The following is a 22,034-nucleotide window of genomic DNA, read 5'->3' as shown; positions in this document are numbered from 1 at the left end:
GATGCTTCCCCTGAGGTAGGCCTTATTTCAATAATTGAGATACAGAGGTGTATTTCTCGGAGACATGAATAATGAGAATGCCTTTTTCATAACATGATTTTTTCTTTTTTTCAGTTTTGCTTCAGTTAATAGTTTTGTTAAAACATAATAATAGTTGTCAAGTGTTCTTTGATGATAAATTACTTTTAAGTTTTATCTCACAATTTATATCATCATTTTGTCACTGGGTTGTTTAGTATCTCTGCTGCTGGATTTCCTATACATTTTTATAGTAGATTTTCCCTTTTGAAGGATGTTCTTTATGTATTTAAAGTATGTCATTTAATTATCCTGAAACATGTGCGAAGATTTTTAACATACTTTCCCAAAAATGTCTTTCTAGTTTTATTTAGTCATCTCATTAAAAATTAAACAACATTAAAAATTATCTCCTTGTTTATTTGGTCAAATATGTTTAGTGGATTAAGGCAGAAATTAGTAATGAAAGAATTATATTATTTAAATTACCCTGTATATGTTTTAAACATTCCCTGAATAATGCCTTTTTGAGCTTTAAAAGTTTTTAAAAAATATGGCATAAGCCGCAGGTTTAAGAGCATCATGATTGCTTACACATATTGAATGATTTATTTAAACTTTTTTTAATAACTTCACTTGCTTAGTTTACTTGCTCTATTGCTTTTAATGTTGTGATTAATAAATTTGATTTTTTTTAATTATTAATTTTTTGTAATTTGAAGCACTTTTGAGGGCTTTTTTAAAGTAATATAACATGTTAAACTATATATACACTCCTTCATTAAATACATTTTGCTAGTACCAGGTTGGATCATCTTTTGTCTTCGGATCTCAACAAAGTATTGAAAACATTCCTGAGAGAATGTTCTCAATATTAACATGAGAGCATCACGTTGTTGCTGCAGATTCGTCGGCTGCATATCCATGATTCCATTCTTTGTTCCACCAAATCCCAAATGTTCTCTGCTGGATTGAGATCTGGTTATTGTGGAGGCCCTTTGAGTACACTGAACTTATTGTGGTGTTTAAGAAACCATTCTGATGATTCCAGCTTAATGACATGGTGCTTTATCCTGCTGGAGGTAGCATCAGAAGATGGTACACTGTGGTAATAACGTAAATGAATTCTCAGGTAGGCTGTGGCTTTGTAATCAATTGGTGCTTAGGGACCCAAAGTATTGAATAAAGCCGAACCATTGGTACAAGGAAGGACAGATTCATGTTTTCATGTTTTTGACCCCAAATTCTGACCCTATCATCTGAATGTCACACCAGGAATGGAAACTTATCAGACCGGGCAACTGTTTTCCTATTTTCTGCTGACTACATTTGGTGAGACTGTGTGAATTGTAGCCTCAGTTTCCTGTTCTTTACTGACAGTAGTGTCACCTGGGGTGTTCTTCTGTTGCTGTAGCCTTTCTGCCTCAGGGTTGGTGTTGTTGTGTGTTCAGAGATGCTCTTCTGCAGATCTCAGTTGTGAGAATATTATATTTTTTTAATTATTGTAAGTTGATGTTTATTTTAAGTTAATGTTGACTTTCAATCAACTGGAACCAGTCTGACCATTCTCATCTGACCTTTGGCATCAACACGGCATTTTCCCCTCAGAATTGCCGTTTACAGGATATTTATCTTTTTTGGACAATTCTCTGTAAACCATTGATGTGGATGTGCATGAAAAGTCCAGTAGATCAGCAGTTTCTGAAATAGCAGCCCATCTGGCACCAAAAAACATGCCACGTTCAAAGTCACTTAAATCACCATTATTTCCCATTGATTATAGATCAGTTGGACAGGGATGCCTTGTAAAATTGCATTGCTGTTGGCAGTATATATATATACACATACATTCTTTTTTTCAAATAATTAACTTTTTCAAAATAAAACCTAAAGTGTTGTGATCTGTGCTATATGGTTGTTTTGTGGAGTTTACTCTTAAGACCCTTTTCTGCTCTTAGACTGCTGTGATGCTGGGTGATGGGAACTGTCCATGGTGCTGAAGACAAGGTCTAAATTCTTGAAAACAGCATACTCCAGCTTTCAGAATTTATTTTGTTATTTTATTATTATTATTATGATTATTATTATTTTGACAGGACTCATCTTTTTTGGTGTTCAACTAGTGAACTAGTTCTGTTGTGTGGAACTTTTATCGAGCTGATTTTATCTGCTCTATGACAACAATACGTTTTATTTGAGAATATTATATTTTGGAAGTGTGCTAGTTTTCCAGGTTTATTTGCTTTATTTATTTATGTTTTTATGTGTGAGGATAATTTGAGCTTTTTAACACTGATTGTGCCCCGATTAATGAAATATTGACATCTTATCATCATCTACTGATGAGAGCATTAAGTGTAAATTGCCACATTTCTTGTCTCCTCCTCTCAGATTTACGTTTTCATTTCATATTATATAAATATCTTCAAATGTTCTTTTTTTTTTTTACATTGATTCAGCAAACACAGTTGCAAATTATTTTATGCTGTTACTGTTGCTGGTATTTTGTTCAGGGATTATGATTAAAAAAAAATAAACCTAAGCAGCCCCTACCGGTCTTGTTTTATCTGTGTTTGAAAATGTGAAGAAAAAAAAACTGTTTTTACGCAGATACTTTTTAATGGAGAGTTTGTGACAAAGAACAATGTTTTAAACTACATATTCGTATGTTATTTAGCAACAAGTTATTTGGCAGTTTCCTGAACTGTATTGTCTGCTTAGTTGTTGTAGATCAGGGTCATACTATTCATCTGAATATGCATGGTGGTGGTTCATTTGTTCTGATGGTTTCACCATTTAGTTTTTAAGTTATTTGATTCTACTTTTGAACTTCTTAAGCAAAGAAATAAGTCATTGCTGTTTGATTACAGACACCATAATATTCCATTGCTGCAATATGAACATCAGTAATCTGCTCACAAATTTGTCTATACTTTCTGGCCGAAGTGTCTGTTGTAAAAATGGAAGTTCCAGCAATTTAGTACAATTTTCCACAGTACACAGAGGGGAATATGGACGCAAAATTATATTTCTCTGAACCTTTGGTAACATGAGTTGCCCCACTTAAATCTTCTAACAGCTTCTGGCTCACCGAAAACATTTGTGTGAAAGACTTTTTGGAGTGATCATTTTTAAAGAACTTATTATTTAATTTTTGTTTACTATAATTGTAACTAATAGTCCATAAAACGTTGTAATAGAAGATACTTTGAGAAAACAAGCACACATACATCAGATCAATATAGGATATTGAGTTGTATATTTAACTGTAACTGAAGAATTTCCATTAAAAAACTTATTGTATTTTATCATACTTGCCCTATCTGTTTTAACACTATTATTCAGTAGAGCAAATTTAGGGTGTTTTTTTATTTTTTATTTTTTTTTATTTTATTTTATTTATTTTTTTTTTTTGGTAATTTGATGCATTTTTGATTGCCTTTTCTGGGTTGGATTCCTTTCTCCCCCTCAGAACTTCAGCACCAATACACGTCCACCAACCTGAGCAGTTTATAGAAGGCAGGATCGGTCCATGCTTTCATATTATTGCCCACAAATTATGACCCTATCGTCTGAATGTTGAAGCAGAAATCAAGACTCATCAGAGCAGGGAATATTTTTCCAATCTTCTATTGTCCAATAGGCAAAGAATAAGTTTATTTGGACTTTTTGTCATTACAATTTAAAGACTCATGCTAAACAACTGAAGCACAGGGACTCTAAAGTAAAAATATAGAAATTCAACGAAGATTTTTTTTCTTTCTAAAGTAAGCAGTTTTCTGACACCCATTCCAGAGAAGACCCTCACTAGATTTGTTTTGACATTTTGATTGTTTTGCTGCTTGGAATACATTCAAATGACGTATGAGTGGATTTTATTTAATCAGAAAATAATTATATAATATTATTTATCAGATGAATTGATTAGCAAATTATGTATTACAACACATGCTGACTTTTGGTTGTCTTTGCAAATAGTTAGTTTTCTTCTTTTTTACTTTTTTAATATGTCTTCTGTGTTTGTTGTGTGCTGTAGAGGGTAAAATAACGTTTGTGTGGATTCTTCATTCATAAAGATATTGAAACTTTTTTTTGTTTTTATAAAAAATAGTGTTTTATATATATAAATATATTGTCAATTTCACCAAGGTCCCCTACTGTCATAGATTTAAAACCAAGAAATCAAACAAACACCCCCCTTTTGGGATCATGGGCCCTCTTGAGCCTTTCTTGGCTACTGTTGGGCAAAGGTGGGGTGGACAGGTCAACAGTCTACTACTCTGTCATAAAGCAACACAATAACAAAGTCTTTTTATAGGAACAATTTAGAATTATCAATAGATCTATGAAATATATTTGTGGACTGTGGGAGGAAGCTGGGTGCTAAGAAGAAAACTACATGCATGAGGACAGCATGCAAACTCTACACAGAAACGTCCCGGGTCAAAGTCGCAAAACTGTTGAAGCTTCCTGTTTGATTAATTTAAAGACATTTTTTTTTAATAAAAGTACAGTAGCTGATCACTGTGATCAAAAATGTAAACCACACTAGCCAAAAAATGAACCACAGAAAGAAAATGGATTTCTAAAAAAACATACAAAAAAATGCAACAACATGAGCAAATGGCTTTGATCAGTGCCAACACAGTCTTAAATGTGTGCATGTGATTATTTTGTAGTTTTGTTAGTTGTTTTAATTTGTTTTACCAAAGAAAACAGGAAGAAATATTGGATATGCTGATGGGAATTGTCTTCCTTAATAATGTAGCCTGATCAGGTTCTGTTGGAGAAATGAAACTGTAATTTGAAAACAAAATAATTAAAATTTAGAAGAAAATTTAAAAAATAAATAAATATAAAAGTAGAAAATGTATTAATGCAGATAATAAGCCCACATAAAAAATCACACAGAAAAAAATACAAATACAAAAAATGAAAATAAACATTACTGTATGAATGTATTATAACTTATATAAAATAATATTTGCCGACGATACTTTAAAAAACCATAAAAAATACAAATGAGTAAAATTAATATATCATTGGAGAAATAAGAATAAATAAAATCTCTGTATTTATTTATTATAACTCGTGGTGGCGCTGTACACCAGCAGAAGAAAATCTCCGAAGCCTAGACCTCAGAAAGGACAGACATTTATTGCGTTTCTGTCTGCGGATTATAACAAAAACGACGTTTACGGTCGCTATCGTTTTCTGTCATTTAGCTACTTCATTTTTTCAACACATCAGACTGTGTTTTGTTGTGGATCAGCGATGAAGTGGATCTTCTCTTTTGTTCCTGTTCGTCGGGTTTTGCTGCTTCTGCTTTTGTTCCGGGCCGCTTATGGAGACGTGAGCTTTTCTTTCCCAGAGGAGATGAAACGAGGATCGGTTATTGGAAATGTCGCCAAAGATCTCGGGCTGCAGGCGGCTGCACTGTCCGCCAGAAGAGCGCGCATCGACACCGACGGGACAGACAAACGTTACTGTGACATAAACCTGAAGAACGGAGAGCTGATTGTGGCCGACAGGATTGACCGCGAGGGGCTTTGCGGAGAAAAGGTTTCCTGCGTTTTCAAACACGAGCTCGTGCTGGAAAATCCTCTCCAGCTTCATCGCGTAAACCTTCATGTGCAAGATATTAATGACAATGCTCCGGAATTTAAGGAAAAAATAATCAATTTAGAAATTCAGGAGTCTGCAGTCAGAGGAGCGCGCTTTGTGATCGAGGAGGCGCACGATGCGGATGTAGGGCAGAATTCAGTGCAGCAATACAACCTTCAGAAGAACGATCATTTTATTCTGGCTGCGAATGGAAACAACATTGAGCTTGTTCTAGACAAAGAACTTGATCGTGAAAAGCAGAAGGAAATGGATCTGCTCCTCACAGCTGTAGATGGTGGATCTCCTCAGAAATCAGGAACAGTCGTCATCCACATCACCGTGCTGGATGCTAATGATAACGCCCCAGTGTTCAGCCAGGCCGTGTATGAAGCCAGTCTGCCCGAAAACTCCCCTTTAGATACTGTAGTGGTTACAGTGAGCGCAACAGACGCAGATGAAGGAGTCAATGGAGATGTATTTTATGAATTCGGACATGTCACAAAAGAAGTGATGAAAATGTTCAGTATTGATGTGAAAGTGGGAGAAATTCTGGTGAAAGGTGAAATTGATTATGAAAGTACAACATCATTTGAAATACGCGTTAAAGCCAAGGATGGTTTGGGACTTTCATCTTATGCTAAAGTAATTATTTCCATCACTGATGTAAATGACAACGCCCCTGTAATCAGTCTGAAGTCTGTGTCCAGCTCCATCCCAGAGAACGCCCCTCCTGGTACAGAGGTGGGCATCATTAACGTGCAGGACAGAGACTCTGACAAGAACGGACAGGTCCGCTGCTCCATTCAAGGCAACGCTCCTTTTAAGTTGGTTCCTTCCATCAAAAACTATTATTCTGTGGTGAGCACAGGACAGCTGGACCGTGAACTAGTGTCTGATTACAACATTAGCATCTTTGCCACTGACGAGGGCTCTCCACCTCTGTCCTCGTCTAAAAGTGTTCACTTATCTGTAGCTGACATCAACGACAACCCACCTGTGTTTGAGGAACAGTCGTACAGCGCATATGTGAGCGAAAACAACCAAGCTGGCTCCACTTTATGTCGGGTGAGCGCTCGAGACCCCGACTGGAGACAAAACGGTACAGTGATTTATTCTCTGTTAGCTGCTGAGGTGAACGGAGCCCCGGTGTCCTCCTATGTGTCTGTGAACGGAGACACGGGGCTGATCCACGCTGTCAGGTCGTTTGATTATGAACAGTTGAGGAGTTTTCAAGTGCAGGTGATGGCCAGAGACAACGGTTCTCCTCCGCTCAGCAGCAACGTGAGCGTGAGTGTGTTGATCTGGGATGTGAACGACAACTCTCCTCAGATTCTGTACCCCGCCCCGGAGGGCAGCTCCTTCATGACCGAGCTGGTCCCCAAAGCTGCACACGGAGGCTCTCTGGTGTCCAAAGTGATCGCGGTGGACGCCGACTCTGGACAGAACGCCTGGCTGTCCTATCATATAGTCAAATCCACTGATCCGGGACTTTTCACCATCGGTCTGCACAGTGGAGAGATCAGGACGCAGCGGGACATTTCCCAATCTGACAGCATGAAACAGAACCTGATTGTGGCAGTCAAAGATAACGGACAGCCCTCTCTGTCTGCCACCTGTGCCATGTATTTACTCATCTCCGATAACTTGGCTGAGGTGCCAGAACTCAAGGAGATTTCTTACGAGGAGAAGAACTCCAAACTGACTTCCTATCTGATCATCGCTCTGGTTTGTGTGTCCACCTTCTTCCTGACCTTCATCATCATCATCTTGGGTGTGAGGTTTTGTCGCAGGAGAAAGCCCCGACTCTTGTTTGATGGAGCAGTTGCCATCCCCAGCGGTTATCTGCCTCCTAATTACGCAGATGTTGACGGCACAGGAACTTTACGCAGCGCTTACAATTATGACGCCTACCTGACAACAGGATCTCGAACCAGTGACTTTAAGTTTGTGTCTTCTTACAATGACAACACGCTGCCTGCTGACCAGACTCTCAGGAAGAGTCCTACTGACTTTCTGGAGGCTTTTGGAGATACTGATGCTTCCCCCGAGGTAGGCCTTATTCCAATAATTGGGACACAGAGGTATATTTTTTGGAGACACGAATAATAAGAATGCCTTTTTTATAGCATGTTTTTTTCTTTTTTCCAGTTTTACCTCAGGTAATAGTTTTGGTAAAACATAATAATAGTTGTCAAAGGTACCTTTTTGAAAAAAATTAAGTTTTTCTCACAATATGTATCATCATTTTGTCACTGGATTGTTTAGTATCTCTGTTGCTGGATTTCTTATACATTTTTTGGAGGATTTTGGGGATTCTGGTGATACAACAGAGGTAGGGATTGTGACATTTTTCAAATATATATATATATATATATATATATATTAAGCATTTAAAACTATCTTTTCTATCCTCACCTAATTGTGCTTCTCATATACACATCCTACTGAGTGGTTTTAAATCCTAGAACTATTCATCTTTTTCTTCAACTTTTATATGACAAAAAATAAATATGACCAAAATTATATTAGTTTATTACAGTAAGTTATGTAGTTCTACCTTGCTTCATTTTGATGAAAAAAAATCATAATTTTGATATGAAATAATGCTAATGAAAACATTGATCTGCCTATTTAAAAATATTTTCTTTGAGAATGTTTTGCTACCTATACATTAATTTAGCCGATTAATTTTAGCAGTTTTTTTTGTTTGTTTTGTTTATGTATAAATTAGATTCCAGAGTAAATGAAATAGAAATGAAACAAACAAAAAAAGAACAGTTTGATATAAATATATTTTTTTTTTCTGTGAGGTGCTTGTTTTTGCTGTGGTTTTAAGTCAGTGGAATTTAAATAGAGTATATTTTGCTTTTAAATGTTTTACATCAAACTTCTTGAAATGAAATGAAATGAAATGAAAGTGCTTGAAGATGATATGATAACCCCATCCATGTACTCACGTCCCACTGCTGTCTTCCAGTTAATTATAGAATTGAGTTTACAATTTTATCATTTGTTTTTAGAGTTTTACAGTCTTGCTACAACATTTTCAGCTGCTGCAGCCACACACTTAAGATAAGTTTAAGTTCTTCCTCATTGCGTCTGCTGTAATTTGCTAAAACAAGATTCAAATCAATTTTCTGTTTTTGTACCAAATTATACAACGGTCCTCAAGTCCAAATCAGAGTTACAACACTGTCAAGTATTAGTTCTTCACCAAAATGTACTTAATGACTCTAACACTATTTTTTTTGTGTTTTTCTATTTCTCATCTACTCATCATTTTTTGAAACCTGCTTGTAATTGTACCTTCAGTCTCTAGATGACGCCCTTCTATCGTGCCTGACTCATGCATGCTTTTGCCTTTCTGTGTCAGTGGAATTAGAGAACTGGGTTAGAGCAGAGAGCTCTGCAGGTTTGTGTGCCTGTGAAGAGGAGAAAAGCAGAGATGCTGCATGGCTGTGTGAGTCTGTGAGAGAAAAAAAAGAGACGCCAAAAGAGAGAAAAACAGGGGGGAGAGAGAGAGGGGGAGCGAGAAGCAGCGGTCGAATGGGAATAGAGATGTAGGAATCCAAGCTGACAGCATCCTTAATAGAGCATGATTAACTCAGCAAGAGAAGCAGAGTGCTCCCGGATTACAGCAGCAGTATAGCCTCCATTTTTGCTACTGCATTTTGAGGATTGGCTTACAATGTCGACAGAACATCTATTTCTGGAAGCAGTTTTTCTGGCGGATCGTCGAATATGTTTAAGATGGTGGATCGGGGTTTTTTTGCTTCTCTCTCATTTGTGTTTTTCACTGGGAGAAGTGCGTTACGTGCTTCCAGAGGAGATGAAAGTGGGCTCTGTCATTGGAAATGTTGCACGAGATCTTGGACTGGAGGTGTCGCAGCTCGATGCTCGTCGAGCGCGGGTTGTTGCAGAAGGAACCAGTCAGCTGTGTGAGCTGGACCTGGCAACAGGAAATCTCTTGATCAGCCAACGAATAGACCGAGAGGAGTTGTGTGCGCAAGTTACTGTTTGCATCCTGCAGTTCCAGCTTTTACTTGAAGACCCTCTTCAAGCATCCAGCTTGGTTTTGGACATAACCGACATAAATGACAACAGCCCAGTTTTTACTGCAGGAGAGATAAACCTCGATTTGGTTGAATCTACTGTTCTGGGACGACGATTTCCTTTGGAGAGCGCACATGACCCTGATTTGGGCAGGAACTCTATCCAGGAATATAAGCTGAACCATAATGACCATTTTGCACTAGAATTGAGCACCCAGATAAATGGGAATTCCTATCCTGAACTAGTTCTCAAAAAGCCATTGGATCGAGAGGCACAAGCCGAACATGTACTGAAAATCATTGGGATTGATGGGGGGGAACCCAACAGATCAGGAACTGCTTCTATTCATATTCGGGTCTTGGATGCTAATGATAATGTCCCAGTTTTTAGCCAACGAGTTTACAAAGCATCTGTGCAAGAGAACTCTGCCATTGGGACTGTCATCATAACCTTAAATGCTACAGACTCAGATGATGGTGTCTATGGAGAAATAACATACTCTTTCACACATCTTTCTGACAAACTGGCTGGAGTGCTTGAAATCAACTCTCAGACTGGAGAAGTGCGTGTGGTGGGCATCATTGACTACGAAGAGGCTAGCTCGCTTGAGCTTGATGTTCAAGCTAAAGATGGTGGTGGACAGGCTTCTCACTGTAAACTTATAATTGATGTGATTGATGTGAACGACAACAAACCAGTGATAGAGGTAAAGTCTGCCTCTCCTAATGTGGCCGAGGACTCCAAACCAGGAACCATGGTTGCTTTGATTAATATTTATGACCTAGACACAGGCAGTAGTGGTCATGTCACATGTTCAATACCAGACTATGTTCCCTTTAAATTAGTTTCAGAAGTTAAAAACTATTATATGTTAGTGACTGATGAGATGCTGGACAGAGAAATACAGTCAGAGTATAACATTACTTTAACTGCCACTGATGCAGGTTTTCCATCTCTTTCAAGTGTGACAGTTTTATCAATTCTAGTAAGTGATGTGAACGACAATGCTCCAACGTTTTCACAGAGTGAGTACAATGCTAACATTTTGGAGAACCAACCAGTTGGCACTTTTGTTATTCAAGTCAGTGCGCAAGATAGTGACAAAGGATCAAATGCAAAAATAATGTATCACATATTAAAGGACATGAATTTAGACGCGTCATCCTTTCTTATAGTAAACTCAGACACAGGAGAACTCTTCACATCCCGCCGCTTTGATTATGAACAGTCAGTTCATTTCCAGATAAGAGTGGCAGCCCTTGATAGAGGCGAGCCTCAACTTTCCACTACCTGTACTATAAATGTTTTTGTGAAAGATCAAAATGACAATGCACCTGTCATTCTTTATCCAGTTCAAACTTCTGACTACATCGCAGAAGATATGGTGCCAGTTGAAGCACCAAGAGGCTACCTGGTGACCAAGGTGGTAGCTGTGGATGCAGACTCTGGTCACAATGCATGGCTCTCTTACAGAATAATTAAAGCAACCCGGCCTGGCCTATTTATGGCAGATCTTCACACTGGTGAAATCAGAACTCTCCGAGCATTCATGGAGGACGATGAACCAAAACAAACACTGTCAGTTTTAGTAACTGATAACGGGCATGAGGCTCTCTCTGCGACGGCAACGGTCAGTATAACACTCGGTGATGGCCTGCCGGTTTTAAAAGAGCATTTTGAGTTTGTAGATGAATCACAGAACAGTGACGATTTAACGCTCTATTTAATCATCGCTCTTTCAGTCGTTTCACTCTTGCTCATCCTCTTAATCAGCGCAGTGATTTATTTTAAGCTCTGCCGGCGTGGCTATGTTTACCGATCAACCACGGCCAATCTCCCAGTGTTCCCATCCACTTACTACTCCACTGGTTTTGCAGATTTTAGTCGTTGTGGGACTTTGCTGAAAGATGATCGATATGACCCCTTTATGACTACTGGTTCATGGAGAGGCGATTTCCGTTTTGGAGGAAACACAGACACCGACACACTAAAAAAAAGAAGTGCAGTCTATCAAAAAAATACAGTAAGGCGCCTCAGCACTGACAGAGCCAGTCTGAAGGCCAGAGCTGGTCCCCAGCATCCGTGTTACGTTTTTAAGTAAAAGTTTGTCGTCATTTAAAAAATTATATGATAGGTACTTGTAATATCAGTACTGAATTTAATGTGCACTATTTTGTTTTGACTGGAGTTAATCTAATTGTGATTTGTGGTATAAATATTAAGTGCAAAAATTGTCAATGGTTGATTATTTTTGGTATTTTTTCTGCAGAAATATTTAGGCATGAAAATATAGATTTACGTTTCTTTTTTTGTGACATAATCTGTATTTCTACTGGCTTTGATCATGGAAAACAAAATTATGTCCACTGATTTGTATTTTTTTAATAAAATTATGCAGAAATCAAGTTATTAAGCATTTGCGCACGTTGTTGTGATTATGAATATTGCTATAGTTTTTGTTTTCTTGTTTTTTTTTTTTTTAATTCACTGATGTATAATTAGGCTAACCTTATTTTTCTCCAGCATAATCTATCTAACATTTTGTATAGTTTTTTTTATTTTTTTTCTGTTTTATTGTTAAAGTTGTATGTTGTATACTTATATATTGCAGTTTAGGGTTATCTCTTTCCTCTGACAATCATAAATTATTATTCACTCTTTAAACTTCCGTGATATTTTTCTCATTTGATATATAGGAGAAAGTATTTTTTTTCTTTTGATTTCACTATTTGAGGTTAGTGTTGAAGTCTCTGGAGTTGGATGTTTTGTTATATGTAATATAAGAAGCTTTGATGCATGTTTTGTTGCACATGTTAACTTAGGATCTACACGTGACCACGTCTTATCATTCTCGTTAAAAACAACCTCACAGTTTGATGTCTGACAAAAAAAAAAAAAAACACAAGCTTTGCTATTCCAACCAAACTCATAAAGTGAAAAGTATGTAAAGGATGAATGCATCTACTAAAAAAAATAAACTTTCCAAAAAAGATTTTGATGTTTGTTTTTGTTTTTTTTCTATTTGATTATGATTTCAATCCAATGTTCTCATTGCTGATTGTTGTGATACTTCTGTAAGTTATTTAGAATAAATTATTTTTTAATATATTATTTGCATTTGGTTTTTAACATCTGAGAAGACATCAATTTTGGATAAATGTTTTCTCTTTAAATGCTTTTTTTAATCTAGCTGCATGTTCACATTGTGTGAAAAACTAATGACATAAAAAATCTTGTGACTTAGATTTTTTTTTTTAAATTCCAAAGCTATGAAGCGCAAGTTTGCCATTTAAAATAAATAAATAAATAAAAAGCCATAGGTGAGCATGTTTCTGTGGTTTACTGTGTCACCGTCATGTATAACACCACAGTGAATCTATAAATTTCCAGTGTAGCTTCAGGCTCATTTGTGCTCCTAATTCTAGCCACAGAGGGAGGAGAGAAAAATACTGTTTTCCTACTGCTGCTGTATGTAGGTCACAAGAGCTCTGTAATAAAGATTTAGGCTGGCAGTGCTGGAACATATTTTTATAAGACTATTTTAAATGTGGACTTTAGTGGTGCTTTTACTTTTTAGAATATATTCAGTGTTATTGATTTATTTAACAGAAAAAATATTTTGGTGTTGGGGAAAAATGTTTATTGGCGTATTGAGTCACAGTGACAGTCCTTTTTAATCAAGGATGCAGCCATTTTAGTTGTGGGTAAATATTAATGACAAAATCTGTCTTATTGATAGGACTGTTCATTAACAGACTTTTATATTTGTCTTCAGAAAAAATGTCAAAGAAAAGGTGTGATAGGTGCTAAGATTTCACCTTCTTTTGAAATCTGTCAACACTACAGTAACCTGATAAATGCATTTGTCTTTCACATGATTTTTTTTATTTAAAAGAACAATTTATTTGCAAACTTACCTATTTTTAATGATTCTAAAACGGGTATAGAATTGCTTCAAGAGGCTGTTTTATTTGAAGATTTTGTTATTCCTGCTAACTTTTTTTTCCTCCTCTTCTTTTTTCATGCTATTCTTCTTGGTGCTTTGTATGAACCTGACTTCTACTTTGATCCAAAAAGGTAAGCTTATTTTTAATGTACTAAATCTTTTTATGATATGCTTGCTCTGCACCTTATTTATCAAGACCCAAATGCATCACAACTTCATCATGAAGCTGCAAAACACACATCTTGACATATCTTCTTTGATTTCATCTTCTGTTTATAATTCAGATAATCACCTGCTACTTTTGTGTTTATATACTGATTCAAAGCTGTTTCAAAGCAAAACTGCAATCTACAATAATACATAAAGCTGCAATGTTCTGTTTCGAGAGTTTAGTGTGGCTCATCCTCATGTTTTTCACCAAATGAATATAAATAAGCGTTGCTGCCTGCAGAGTGCAGGCAGTGTTTGAATAATGCATAATCACTGTGCACTGGGTGCTCTGCTCTGCAGTAAAGCAGTTTTATGTGATACTACTATAAGGTGATTTGTGATTAAATACAATAATCATATATTTATTTGCACACATTATTTTAGCTATACTGACATGTATGAAATTGTAGTGGTGCGTTCTTGGGGATGACTGCTGGGGAAGATTTAGATTTTGAATCCAAAGCTAAAAAGTAGGTCAGTGTGGTTAGTCAGATTAGAAAGGGAAAAAAAAAGATTGCAGGACATTTACTTTACCCACTCATACTTTTATCTGCAAAAAAGGAAACTATATGACTTGTGCTGTTTTTTTTTTTTTTTTTTTTTAAAGATTTGTAATGGTTACTTTAGTACCCTATACTTAATGCTACTAACAATATTTGAGGGGAAATTGTAATTTTAAAATGTTATGTATTGAAAGAATAATTAAATGGCACAATTTACCAAAAGGGATGAGAGCAACATTATGTTTTTTTTTTTATTTTCTTTTTCTATTTTTTAGCAATATAGCTGACCTTGAATTACTAATATTCTTTGCTTGGTATGTGTTTTTGGGAGAGTTGATAACGATTAAAAAGAATTCTGGAAGAGGCTCCTGAAGTTTGATAAACACAGATGCATGAAAAATAAAAATAAATAAATAAATAAAAATAGAATAAAATAATAATAATAGAAAACATAGTATGTGTGCTCACAGTGACTGATGGTGGTGCTATTGCCTAAGCAGAAAGCTGGAGTGTAATAGCTCACCGAGAACACAAAGTCACCACCACCCATTTTTGCAACAAAGGGGTGATATAACCGCCCACGTCAACCAGTATCTTTTAATACTGCGTATTTTTGAAGGAAGAGTTTTTTAGCCTATTCATTTTTCCTGTATGATATTACAATTTTTTATATCAAGAATGGATTATTCAAAAAGGAGACGACACCCTTCGGATGTAAAAATCTCCATTTTGCTTTACGTTCTTCTGGCTACAGTCGACGGACAAATTCGGTATTCTGTTCCAGAGGAGATGAGGAAAGGAGTGTTTGTTGGAGATGTTGCAAAAGACCTGGGTTTGGACGTCAGAAGGTTGGTGGCTGGTCGGGCTCGACTTGTTATAGACGATGAAATCAAATACGTCACACTGAATCCGAACAAAGGCCACATCGTTGTCGATGAACGAATCGACAGAGAAAAATTATGTGCCAAGAAATCCCCATGCAGTTTCAGCTTAGAAATCGTCCTCGAAGACCCACTCGAGTTGTTTCCCATCACAATTGAGGTACAGGATGTAAACGATCACGCTCCCGTTTTTCCCAAAAAAGAAATTCATTTGGATATTAGTGAATCGACTGCAGTAGGGACCGCGTTTCTCCTTGATAGCGCATCTGATCCTGACGTAGGGATAAACTCACTGCAGAGCTACGCTTTAAAAGCAAACGAGCATTTTATTCTAAAACAACGAGCTCGGCCAGATGGGAGTAAATATGCAGAAATTGTGCTTCACAAAGCTTTGGACCGAGAGAAACAAAGCGAGCACGCGCTTGTATTGTCTGCTGTGGATGGCGGAGAACCGCAGATGTCCGGGACAGTCAAAATTCAAGTGTCCGTTCTGGATGCAAACGATAATGCACCCGTTTTTACGCAGCGCTTGTACAAAGCCTCTGTTTTGGAAAATGTTTTGCGCGGCGCGATCATACTCAGAGTGTCTGCCGTGGACGCAGATCAGGGTTACAATGGGAACGTCACTTATTATTTCACCCACTTAGAGGAGGATTCCTCTTTTCCTTTTGAAATAAATCCATTCACAGGGGAGATTAAACTCACGGGTGAGCTAGATTACGAGCTTTTGTCGAGTTACGAAATAAATATTCAGGAAAAGGATCCGTGGGGGTTAGTTGGACATAGCAAATTAATAATCGATATATTAGATGTCAATGATAATTCCCCAGTGATCACCATGGCTTCATATTCAGGAAAGATTTCAGAAGATTCTCCCCCTGGCACTGTTGTGGCCTTGATTAGTGTCCAGGATAAAGATTCGGGTAAAAACGGACAAGTGCGCGTTGCTATAGAAGAAAATCTACCATTTAGCATCAAATCCACTCTAAGAAATTATTACACTTTGGTAACAGAACAAATCCTTGATCGAGAAATAAATTCAAAATACAACATCACCCTAACAGCTGTCGATGAAGCCTTCCAAGCTTTGTCCAGCAAAAAGAGTTTTGTTCTAGAAATTACGGATGTTAATGACAATGCTCCAGCTTTTGGACAGAATGTGTACACTACTCACGTGATGGAAAACAACTCTCCAGGTGTCACTTTGTTACAAGTTCAGGCTACTGACCCAGATCAGGGTCAGAATGCACACCTGAGTTATTTTCTTGTGGAAAATGAAATTAACGGAAATCCTGTCTCCAAATATTTCTCAATTAAACCGGAAAGCGGCACGATTCAGTCTCTGTACTCCTTTGATTATGAACAAACTAAAGAGTTCAGATTGCAAGTGAAAGCTGTAGACGGAGGTTCTCCTCCTCTCAGCAGCAACACAACAGTTATTATAAAAGTCCAGGACCAGAACGATAACCCACCTCAGGTTCTGTACCCGGTCCAGACTGCTGGCTCTGTGGTGGCTGAAATGGTGCCTCGTTCAGCTGATGTGGGCTACCTGGTGACTAAAGTGGTGGCTGTTGATGTGGACTCTGGACAGAATGCCTGGCTCTCCTATAAACTGCAGAAAGCCACAGACAGGGCGCTGTTTGAAGTGGGCTCCCAGAATGGAGAGATCCGAACTGTCCGCCAAGTGACGGAGAAAGATTTGCTCAAACAAAGACTGACTGTGATCGTGGAGGACAACGGGCAGCCCTCTCGTTCAGCTACAGTCATTGTTAACGTGGCGGTGGCGGACAGCTTCCCTGAAGTGCTGTCGGAGTTCAGCGACTTTCCACACGACAAGGACTACAATGACAACCTGACTTTTTACTTAGTGCTGGCTCTGGCTGTGGTTTCTTTCCTCTTCATCACGTGTTTAGTGGTCATCATCTCCGTCAAGATCTACCGATGGAAACAGTCTCGCATCCTGTATCACTCCAGCCTCCCTGTCATTCCATATTATCCTCCACGGTACTCAGACACTTTGGGCACAGGGACTCTGCCACACACGTACAATTACGAGGTGTGCAGGACCACTGACTCCAGAAAGAGTGACTGTAAGTTCGGCCGAGCTGGGAGTCAGAACGTGCTGATAATGGACCCCAGTTCTACAGGAACCATGCAGCGGATGCAGAGTGAGAAGAGCATCCTGGATGAACCAGACTCTCCTCTAGAGGTCAGTTGATCCAATTTACTTTACAGACAAAAGCATTACAGGATGCAAGCGGTGTTGTTACTTCCTATAATGTTGACGAGTTGCGGTGTTTGACATTGCTTGTCTACAATTGCCTAGACAGTTAATACACATCTTATATCAGTAATAATGCCTATAGCATGTAATGCATCTGTTGGAATTATTTTAGTCAACAAAAGATAGCAGATTATAACGTCTGTGCTAAATTTGATAGTTTTCAGTGTCTCCCTGTTCCCGTCACTGTCCGTGGTCCTGAACAACTTTATAACTGTTTTTAGATTTTGGAGGTTTGTGTTGTTGTTTTTTTTTTTTTTTTAAAAACAACTGTTTTAATGCCTTCTGAATCTGTCCAGTAGACACTGCCATGGATGGGACTGTGTATTTAATTTTATTTAATAATTGATGGGATGGCTCACCCTTTACTCACAAAAGGAACTGAACTGACTTTTACTGATCATTTGATCACAATAAAATATATTTTTAGAGTGTACTTTTTAGTCTGTGATAAAATACCAATTTTGCTGGTTCATTTTAGCTACTATATAGCTGGATTTGTTCTGCTTAAAAAGTTTCCTATTTCTATCTCTATAAGAGTATGACAAAACTGTGCATTGTGGTATATATCATTTGACTTATTTGTATAACTAAGTTAACTTTTCACGCAACTTCTGCTTGCAGCAATCATTATTTAAAGTTTGTATGATAAGCTTCTCTTGGGATGTGATCTCTTTCTGATATACATTCTTCTATTTTGTTGACTATATTGGAAGTTGAAATAATTTATTAGTAGTATGTGTAATGGGTTTTATTGCATAGAGTCTCGTTTTTGTGCTCTTTTCTATGTGTGAAACTGAAGTTCTTTGTTTCTGTCCCTTTGGGAAAAAAAGAAAAAAAAAGACATCTGAACTAGGTTAATAGATCAACAATATTTCACAATTAACTTGCAGAAAATTTAAAGGCGCTGCAGCAAAGATCCATGATTTTGGTGAACAGACAACAGACCAATAGATTATAGTATTTTATTTATCTCTGGGGATAGACATTTTTGTCATAATGAACGTGGTTGATACAGCATTAACTAAGTCAGCATTCTGTGAAAAACAAAGATAATTGATTTTTAACAAGTGTTTTTCTGTTTCTGTCTGAGCCAACTACATGCAGATTATTTTTATCTTTGTATTTCTTTTTTTTTCTCTGTGGGGAATTTATATTTTCTTTTTACTCGGTTTAGACTGCAAGTGGAGCTGTTGGACAGCAAAATAATAGCTTGGCTGCGTCAACATTTTGTCCTTCCCCTGACTGCTGATTGAGTACAGCGTATGATCTAGATCGGACTGCAGACCACATCTAGCTGAGTTGAGGACTATTTATATTCACAAACCTTCTTTTTAAAATGTTGGAAACCTTTTGATTTCAAAAAGAAATATCTTTACTCTCTTCACTTCTAGAGGACTATTATTTTGCCTTTCTTTGTTTGATTTTTGTTCGAGCTATGGCGCCGGAGATCCGCCTCTCCCTCCGATTGCGATTTTTCTTTGATTTCCATCTGAATCTCTGTCTGCTTTTTTTGTTACTTAATATTACTATCATGGTAGCCGGACAGATTCGGTATTCGGTACCGGAGGAAATGAAGAAAGGCTCTGTCATCGGTAACGTGGCGCAAGATCTGGGTTTGGATCTGAGAAGGCTGCGCGCTGGGCGAGCCCGCATCGTGACAAGAGAAAACGTTCATTACGCAGAGCTGAAGGCAGACAAAGGGATTCTAGTCGTGAACGAGCAGATTGATCGCGAGCAGCTGTGTGGGGACGTGACGCCGTGCAGCTTCAGTTTTGAGATGATTCTGGAAAATCCCATGGAACTGCACAGAATCACCGTGGAGGTTTTGGACATAAATGATCACGCTCCCGCTTTTCCGAACAAAGAGAAGCCGATCAGTTTTGAAGTGAGCGAATCAGCCGCTGTTGGAGTCCAGTTTCCGCTGCAGAGCGCGGAGGATTTGGATGTGGGCCAGAACGGTTTGCAAAATTACGTTTTATCTCCAAACGACAACTTTATCTTGAAGCAAAATACGAATCCAGATGGAAGCAAAAACATTGAAATGGTGCTTCAGAAGCCGTTAGACAGAGAGCAGCATCAACACCTGACTTTAAAATTAATAGCAGTTGACGGAGGAACGCCGCAAAGATCTGGTACAGTAAATATAGATGTTACTGTTTTAGATGCGAACGACAACATTCCAGTTTTTAGCCAGTCTGTGTACAAAACATCTGTGGTAGAGAACACAGCAAAAGGCACGAGCGTAATCACTGTCAACGCTACTGACGCAGACAGTGGCTCAAATGCGGTCATTACTTATAGTCTGTCAAAAATAAAAGGGAGCACCACAGATATATTCAGTATTGATAAAAACCATGGTACAATTTTTGTGACTGGTGCGATAGATTATGAAAAAGACAAACGATATGAGGTCAGAGCGGAGGCCAAAGATCAAGGTGGCTTAATTGGAACTAGTAAAGTCATAATTGATGTAGTCGATGTAAATGACAACGCACCTGTCATAAATGTGATGTCATTTTCAAGCTCCGTGTCTGAGGATGCACCTGTTGGAACAACTATAGCTATTTTTAACATAAAAGATTTTGATTCAGAAACAAATGGCCAATTCAGATGTTTTGTTGATGGAAAACTCCCTTTTAAGATTGAATCTTCATTGACGGACTATTATAATTTAATCTCCAATCACCAGCTTGATAGAGAATCTATAGCAGAATACAATATAACAATAACAGCAACAGACATTGGATCTCCACCTCTTTCTAGCAGTACACAATTAAACCTTAAAATCTCAGATATAAATGATAATGTGCCAGTGTTTAAAAAATCAAGCTATTTTGCACAGATTACTGAAAATAACCCCACAGGACTTTCTATATTTTCTGTGAAGGCACATGACTCTGACTGGGGTCAAAATGCTAGAATTACTTATCTGTTAGAAGATACTCGTATGAACGGAAGTCCAATTTCTACTTATGTGTCTTTAAACTCTGAAACAGGAGTTGTTAGTGCAGTTCGCTCTCTGGATTATGAACAAATCAAACAGCTGGAGCTTGTGGTCAAAGCTCAGGATGGAGGTTCTCCTCCTCTCAGTAGCAACACAACAGTTATTATAAAAGTTCAGGACCAGAACGATAACCCACCTCAAGTGCTGTACCCGGTCCAGACTGCTGGCTCTGTGGTGGCTGAAATGGTGCCTCGTTCAGCTGATGTGGGCTACCTGGTGACTAAAGTGGTGGCTGTTGATGTGGACTCTGGACAGAATGCCTGGCTCTCCTATAAATTGCAGAAAGCCACAGACAGGGCGCTGTTTGAAGTGGGCTCCCAGAATGGGGAGATCCGAACTGTCCGCCAAGTGACGGAGAAAGATTTGCTCAAACAAAGACTGACTGTGATCGTGGAGGACAACGGGCAGCCCTCTCGTTCAGCTACAGTCATTGTTAACGTGGCGGTGGCGGACAGCTTCCCTGAAGTGCTGTCGGAGTTCAGCGACTTTCCACACGACAAGGACTACAATGACAACCTGACTTTTTACTTAGTGCTGGCTCTGGCTGTGGTTTCTTTCCTCTTCATCACGTGTTTAGTGGTCATCATCTCCGTCAAGATCTACCGATGGAGACAGTCTCGCATCCTGTATCACTCCAGCCTCCCTGTCATTCCATATTATCCTCCACGTTACTCAGACACTTTGGGCACAGGGACTCTGCCACACACGTACAATTACGAGGTGTGCAGGACCACTGACTCCAGAAAGAGTGACTGTAAGTTCGGCCGAGCTGGGAGTCAAAACGTGCTGATAATGGACCCCAGTTCTACAGGAACCATGCAGCGGATGCAGAGTGAGAAGAGCATCCTGGATGAACCAGACTCTCCTCTAGAGGTCAGTAAACAATTAGCTAGTTTTACAGTTGCTTTTGTCTTTGAACAACCTTCCAGAAATAGTTCAGCACCATGGACAGCGAAGTACAGTGGCATTTTTCATTTTAAAGTAATTTAATATATAACCAGACTGTGCTCTATAAAGCTAGTTAAAAGCACAATTCACCATGTAACTTGTTTTATAGTTTTGTTCCTAAAGAAGTTTCATCCAGCACCATTTTTTTCCTGCTACCCTGTTTTCAGAGCTCGGCCAGGTGCTTTTTTTTTTGTCCCAAAACTTGTTCTTTTTTTATTATTGTATCACATATCACATCTCGACCTTTTTTTATACAAGCAAAACATTTTTATTTATATTTCTGGTTAGTTGGTTATCTTTTGTTTTGTTTTTTTCGTTATTTTAATTTTATTTGGGTAAAATGGTAAATCATAAAAATCCAAATGATCACATCACCTCCTCTTAGATTTCTGCCTCGCTGCTGTTTTAGCTTTTATTCTTTTTTTATCAAATTTATTTCTCTCCGCTTGACTGTCTGTTTATTTAATATACATACATATTTTGCTCCATCATTGACTTGAATATATTCTTTTCTCTCAGCTTGATAAAGGTATGAGCAGCATATGTTTTTGGTTTAATTTTTCAGATTTTGGCCTGAATGTTG

The 22,034-nt window shown here is 38.0% G+C and overlaps 4 protein-coding genes across 13 annotated transcripts in view; all 4 read left to right on the top strand.

Annotated features, from left to right (window-relative positions):
• The window catches only part of LOC118599227 (protocadherin gamma-A12-like), a 27,448-nt gene extending 27,110 nt beyond the window's left edge, over positions 1-338 (top strand). Inside the window, exon 2 of the mRNA XM_036213909.1 lies at positions 16-338. Within this exon, the coding sequence (XP_036069802.1) occupies positions 16-72 (57 nt within the window). The 3' untranslated portion in view covers positions 73-338. The remainder of the gene's footprint in view (positions 1-15) is intronic.
• LOC112153685 (protocadherin gamma-C5) overlaps positions 1-22,034 on the top strand; it is a 529,198-nt gene that overhangs the window by 135,584 nt on the left and 371,580 nt on the right. The window contains exon 1 of one of the 10 annotated variants that reach the window (XM_036213892.1): positions 5,157-7,671. The exons of 8 other annotated variants lie outside the window; for them this stretch is intronic. In XM_036213892.1, the coding sequence (XP_036069785.1) occupies positions 5,293-7,671 (2,379 nt within the window). In that variant the 5' untranslated portion in view covers positions 5,157-5,292. Of the gene's footprint in view, positions 1-5,156; positions 7,672-22,034 lie in introns of those variants that run through there. One more of the 10 variants, XM_036213900.1, reaches the window with a different exon arrangement.
• Positions 8,898-12,667, top strand: LOC112153269 (protocadherin beta-15). The gene has a single exon (XM_024283342.2). It carries the CDS (start codon positions 9,311-9,313, stop codon positions 11,774-11,776), a length of 2,466 nt encoding a protein of 821 aa, XP_024139110.1. The 5' UTR covers positions 8,898-9,310; the 3' UTR covers positions 11,777-12,667.
• Positions 14,611-21,839, top strand: LOC112153272 (protocadherin beta-11). Its single transcript, XM_024283347.2, has 2 exons — positions 14,611-17,424; positions 21,377-21,839. Exons 1-2 carry the CDS (start codon positions 14,986-14,988, stop codon positions 21,491-21,493), a joined length of 2,556 nt encoding a protein of 851 aa, XP_024139115.2. The 5' UTR covers positions 14,611-14,985; the 3' UTR covers positions 21,494-21,839.

This window comes from Oryzias melastigma, linkage group LG10 (assembly GCF_002922805.2).
Source record: "Oryzias melastigma strain HK-1 linkage group LG10, ASM292280v2, whole genome shotgun sequence".
In the NCBI taxonomy this organism is placed as follows: domain Eukaryota; kingdom Metazoa; phylum Chordata; class Actinopteri; order Beloniformes; family Adrianichthyidae; genus Oryzias; species Oryzias melastigma.
Note: the sequence above shows the minus strand (reverse complement) of the source record. Positions and strands in the feature narration are given on the sequence as shown.

Excerpts from the sequence above, each read along its gene's own strand:
- LOC112153272 (XM_024283347.2), top strand. The coding sequence starts at position 14,986 with ATGATATTACAATTTTTTATATCAAGAATGGATTATTCAAAAAGGAGA. Across the intron at positions 17,425-21,376 it reads AACCAGACTCTCCTCTAGAG|GTCAGTAAACAATTAGCTAG; the intron begins GTCAGTTGATCC and ends TCTCCTCTAGAG.
- LOC112153269 (XM_024283342.2), top strand. The coding sequence starts at position 9,311 with ATGTCGACAGAACATCTATTTCTGGAAGCAGTTTTTCTGGCGGATCGT.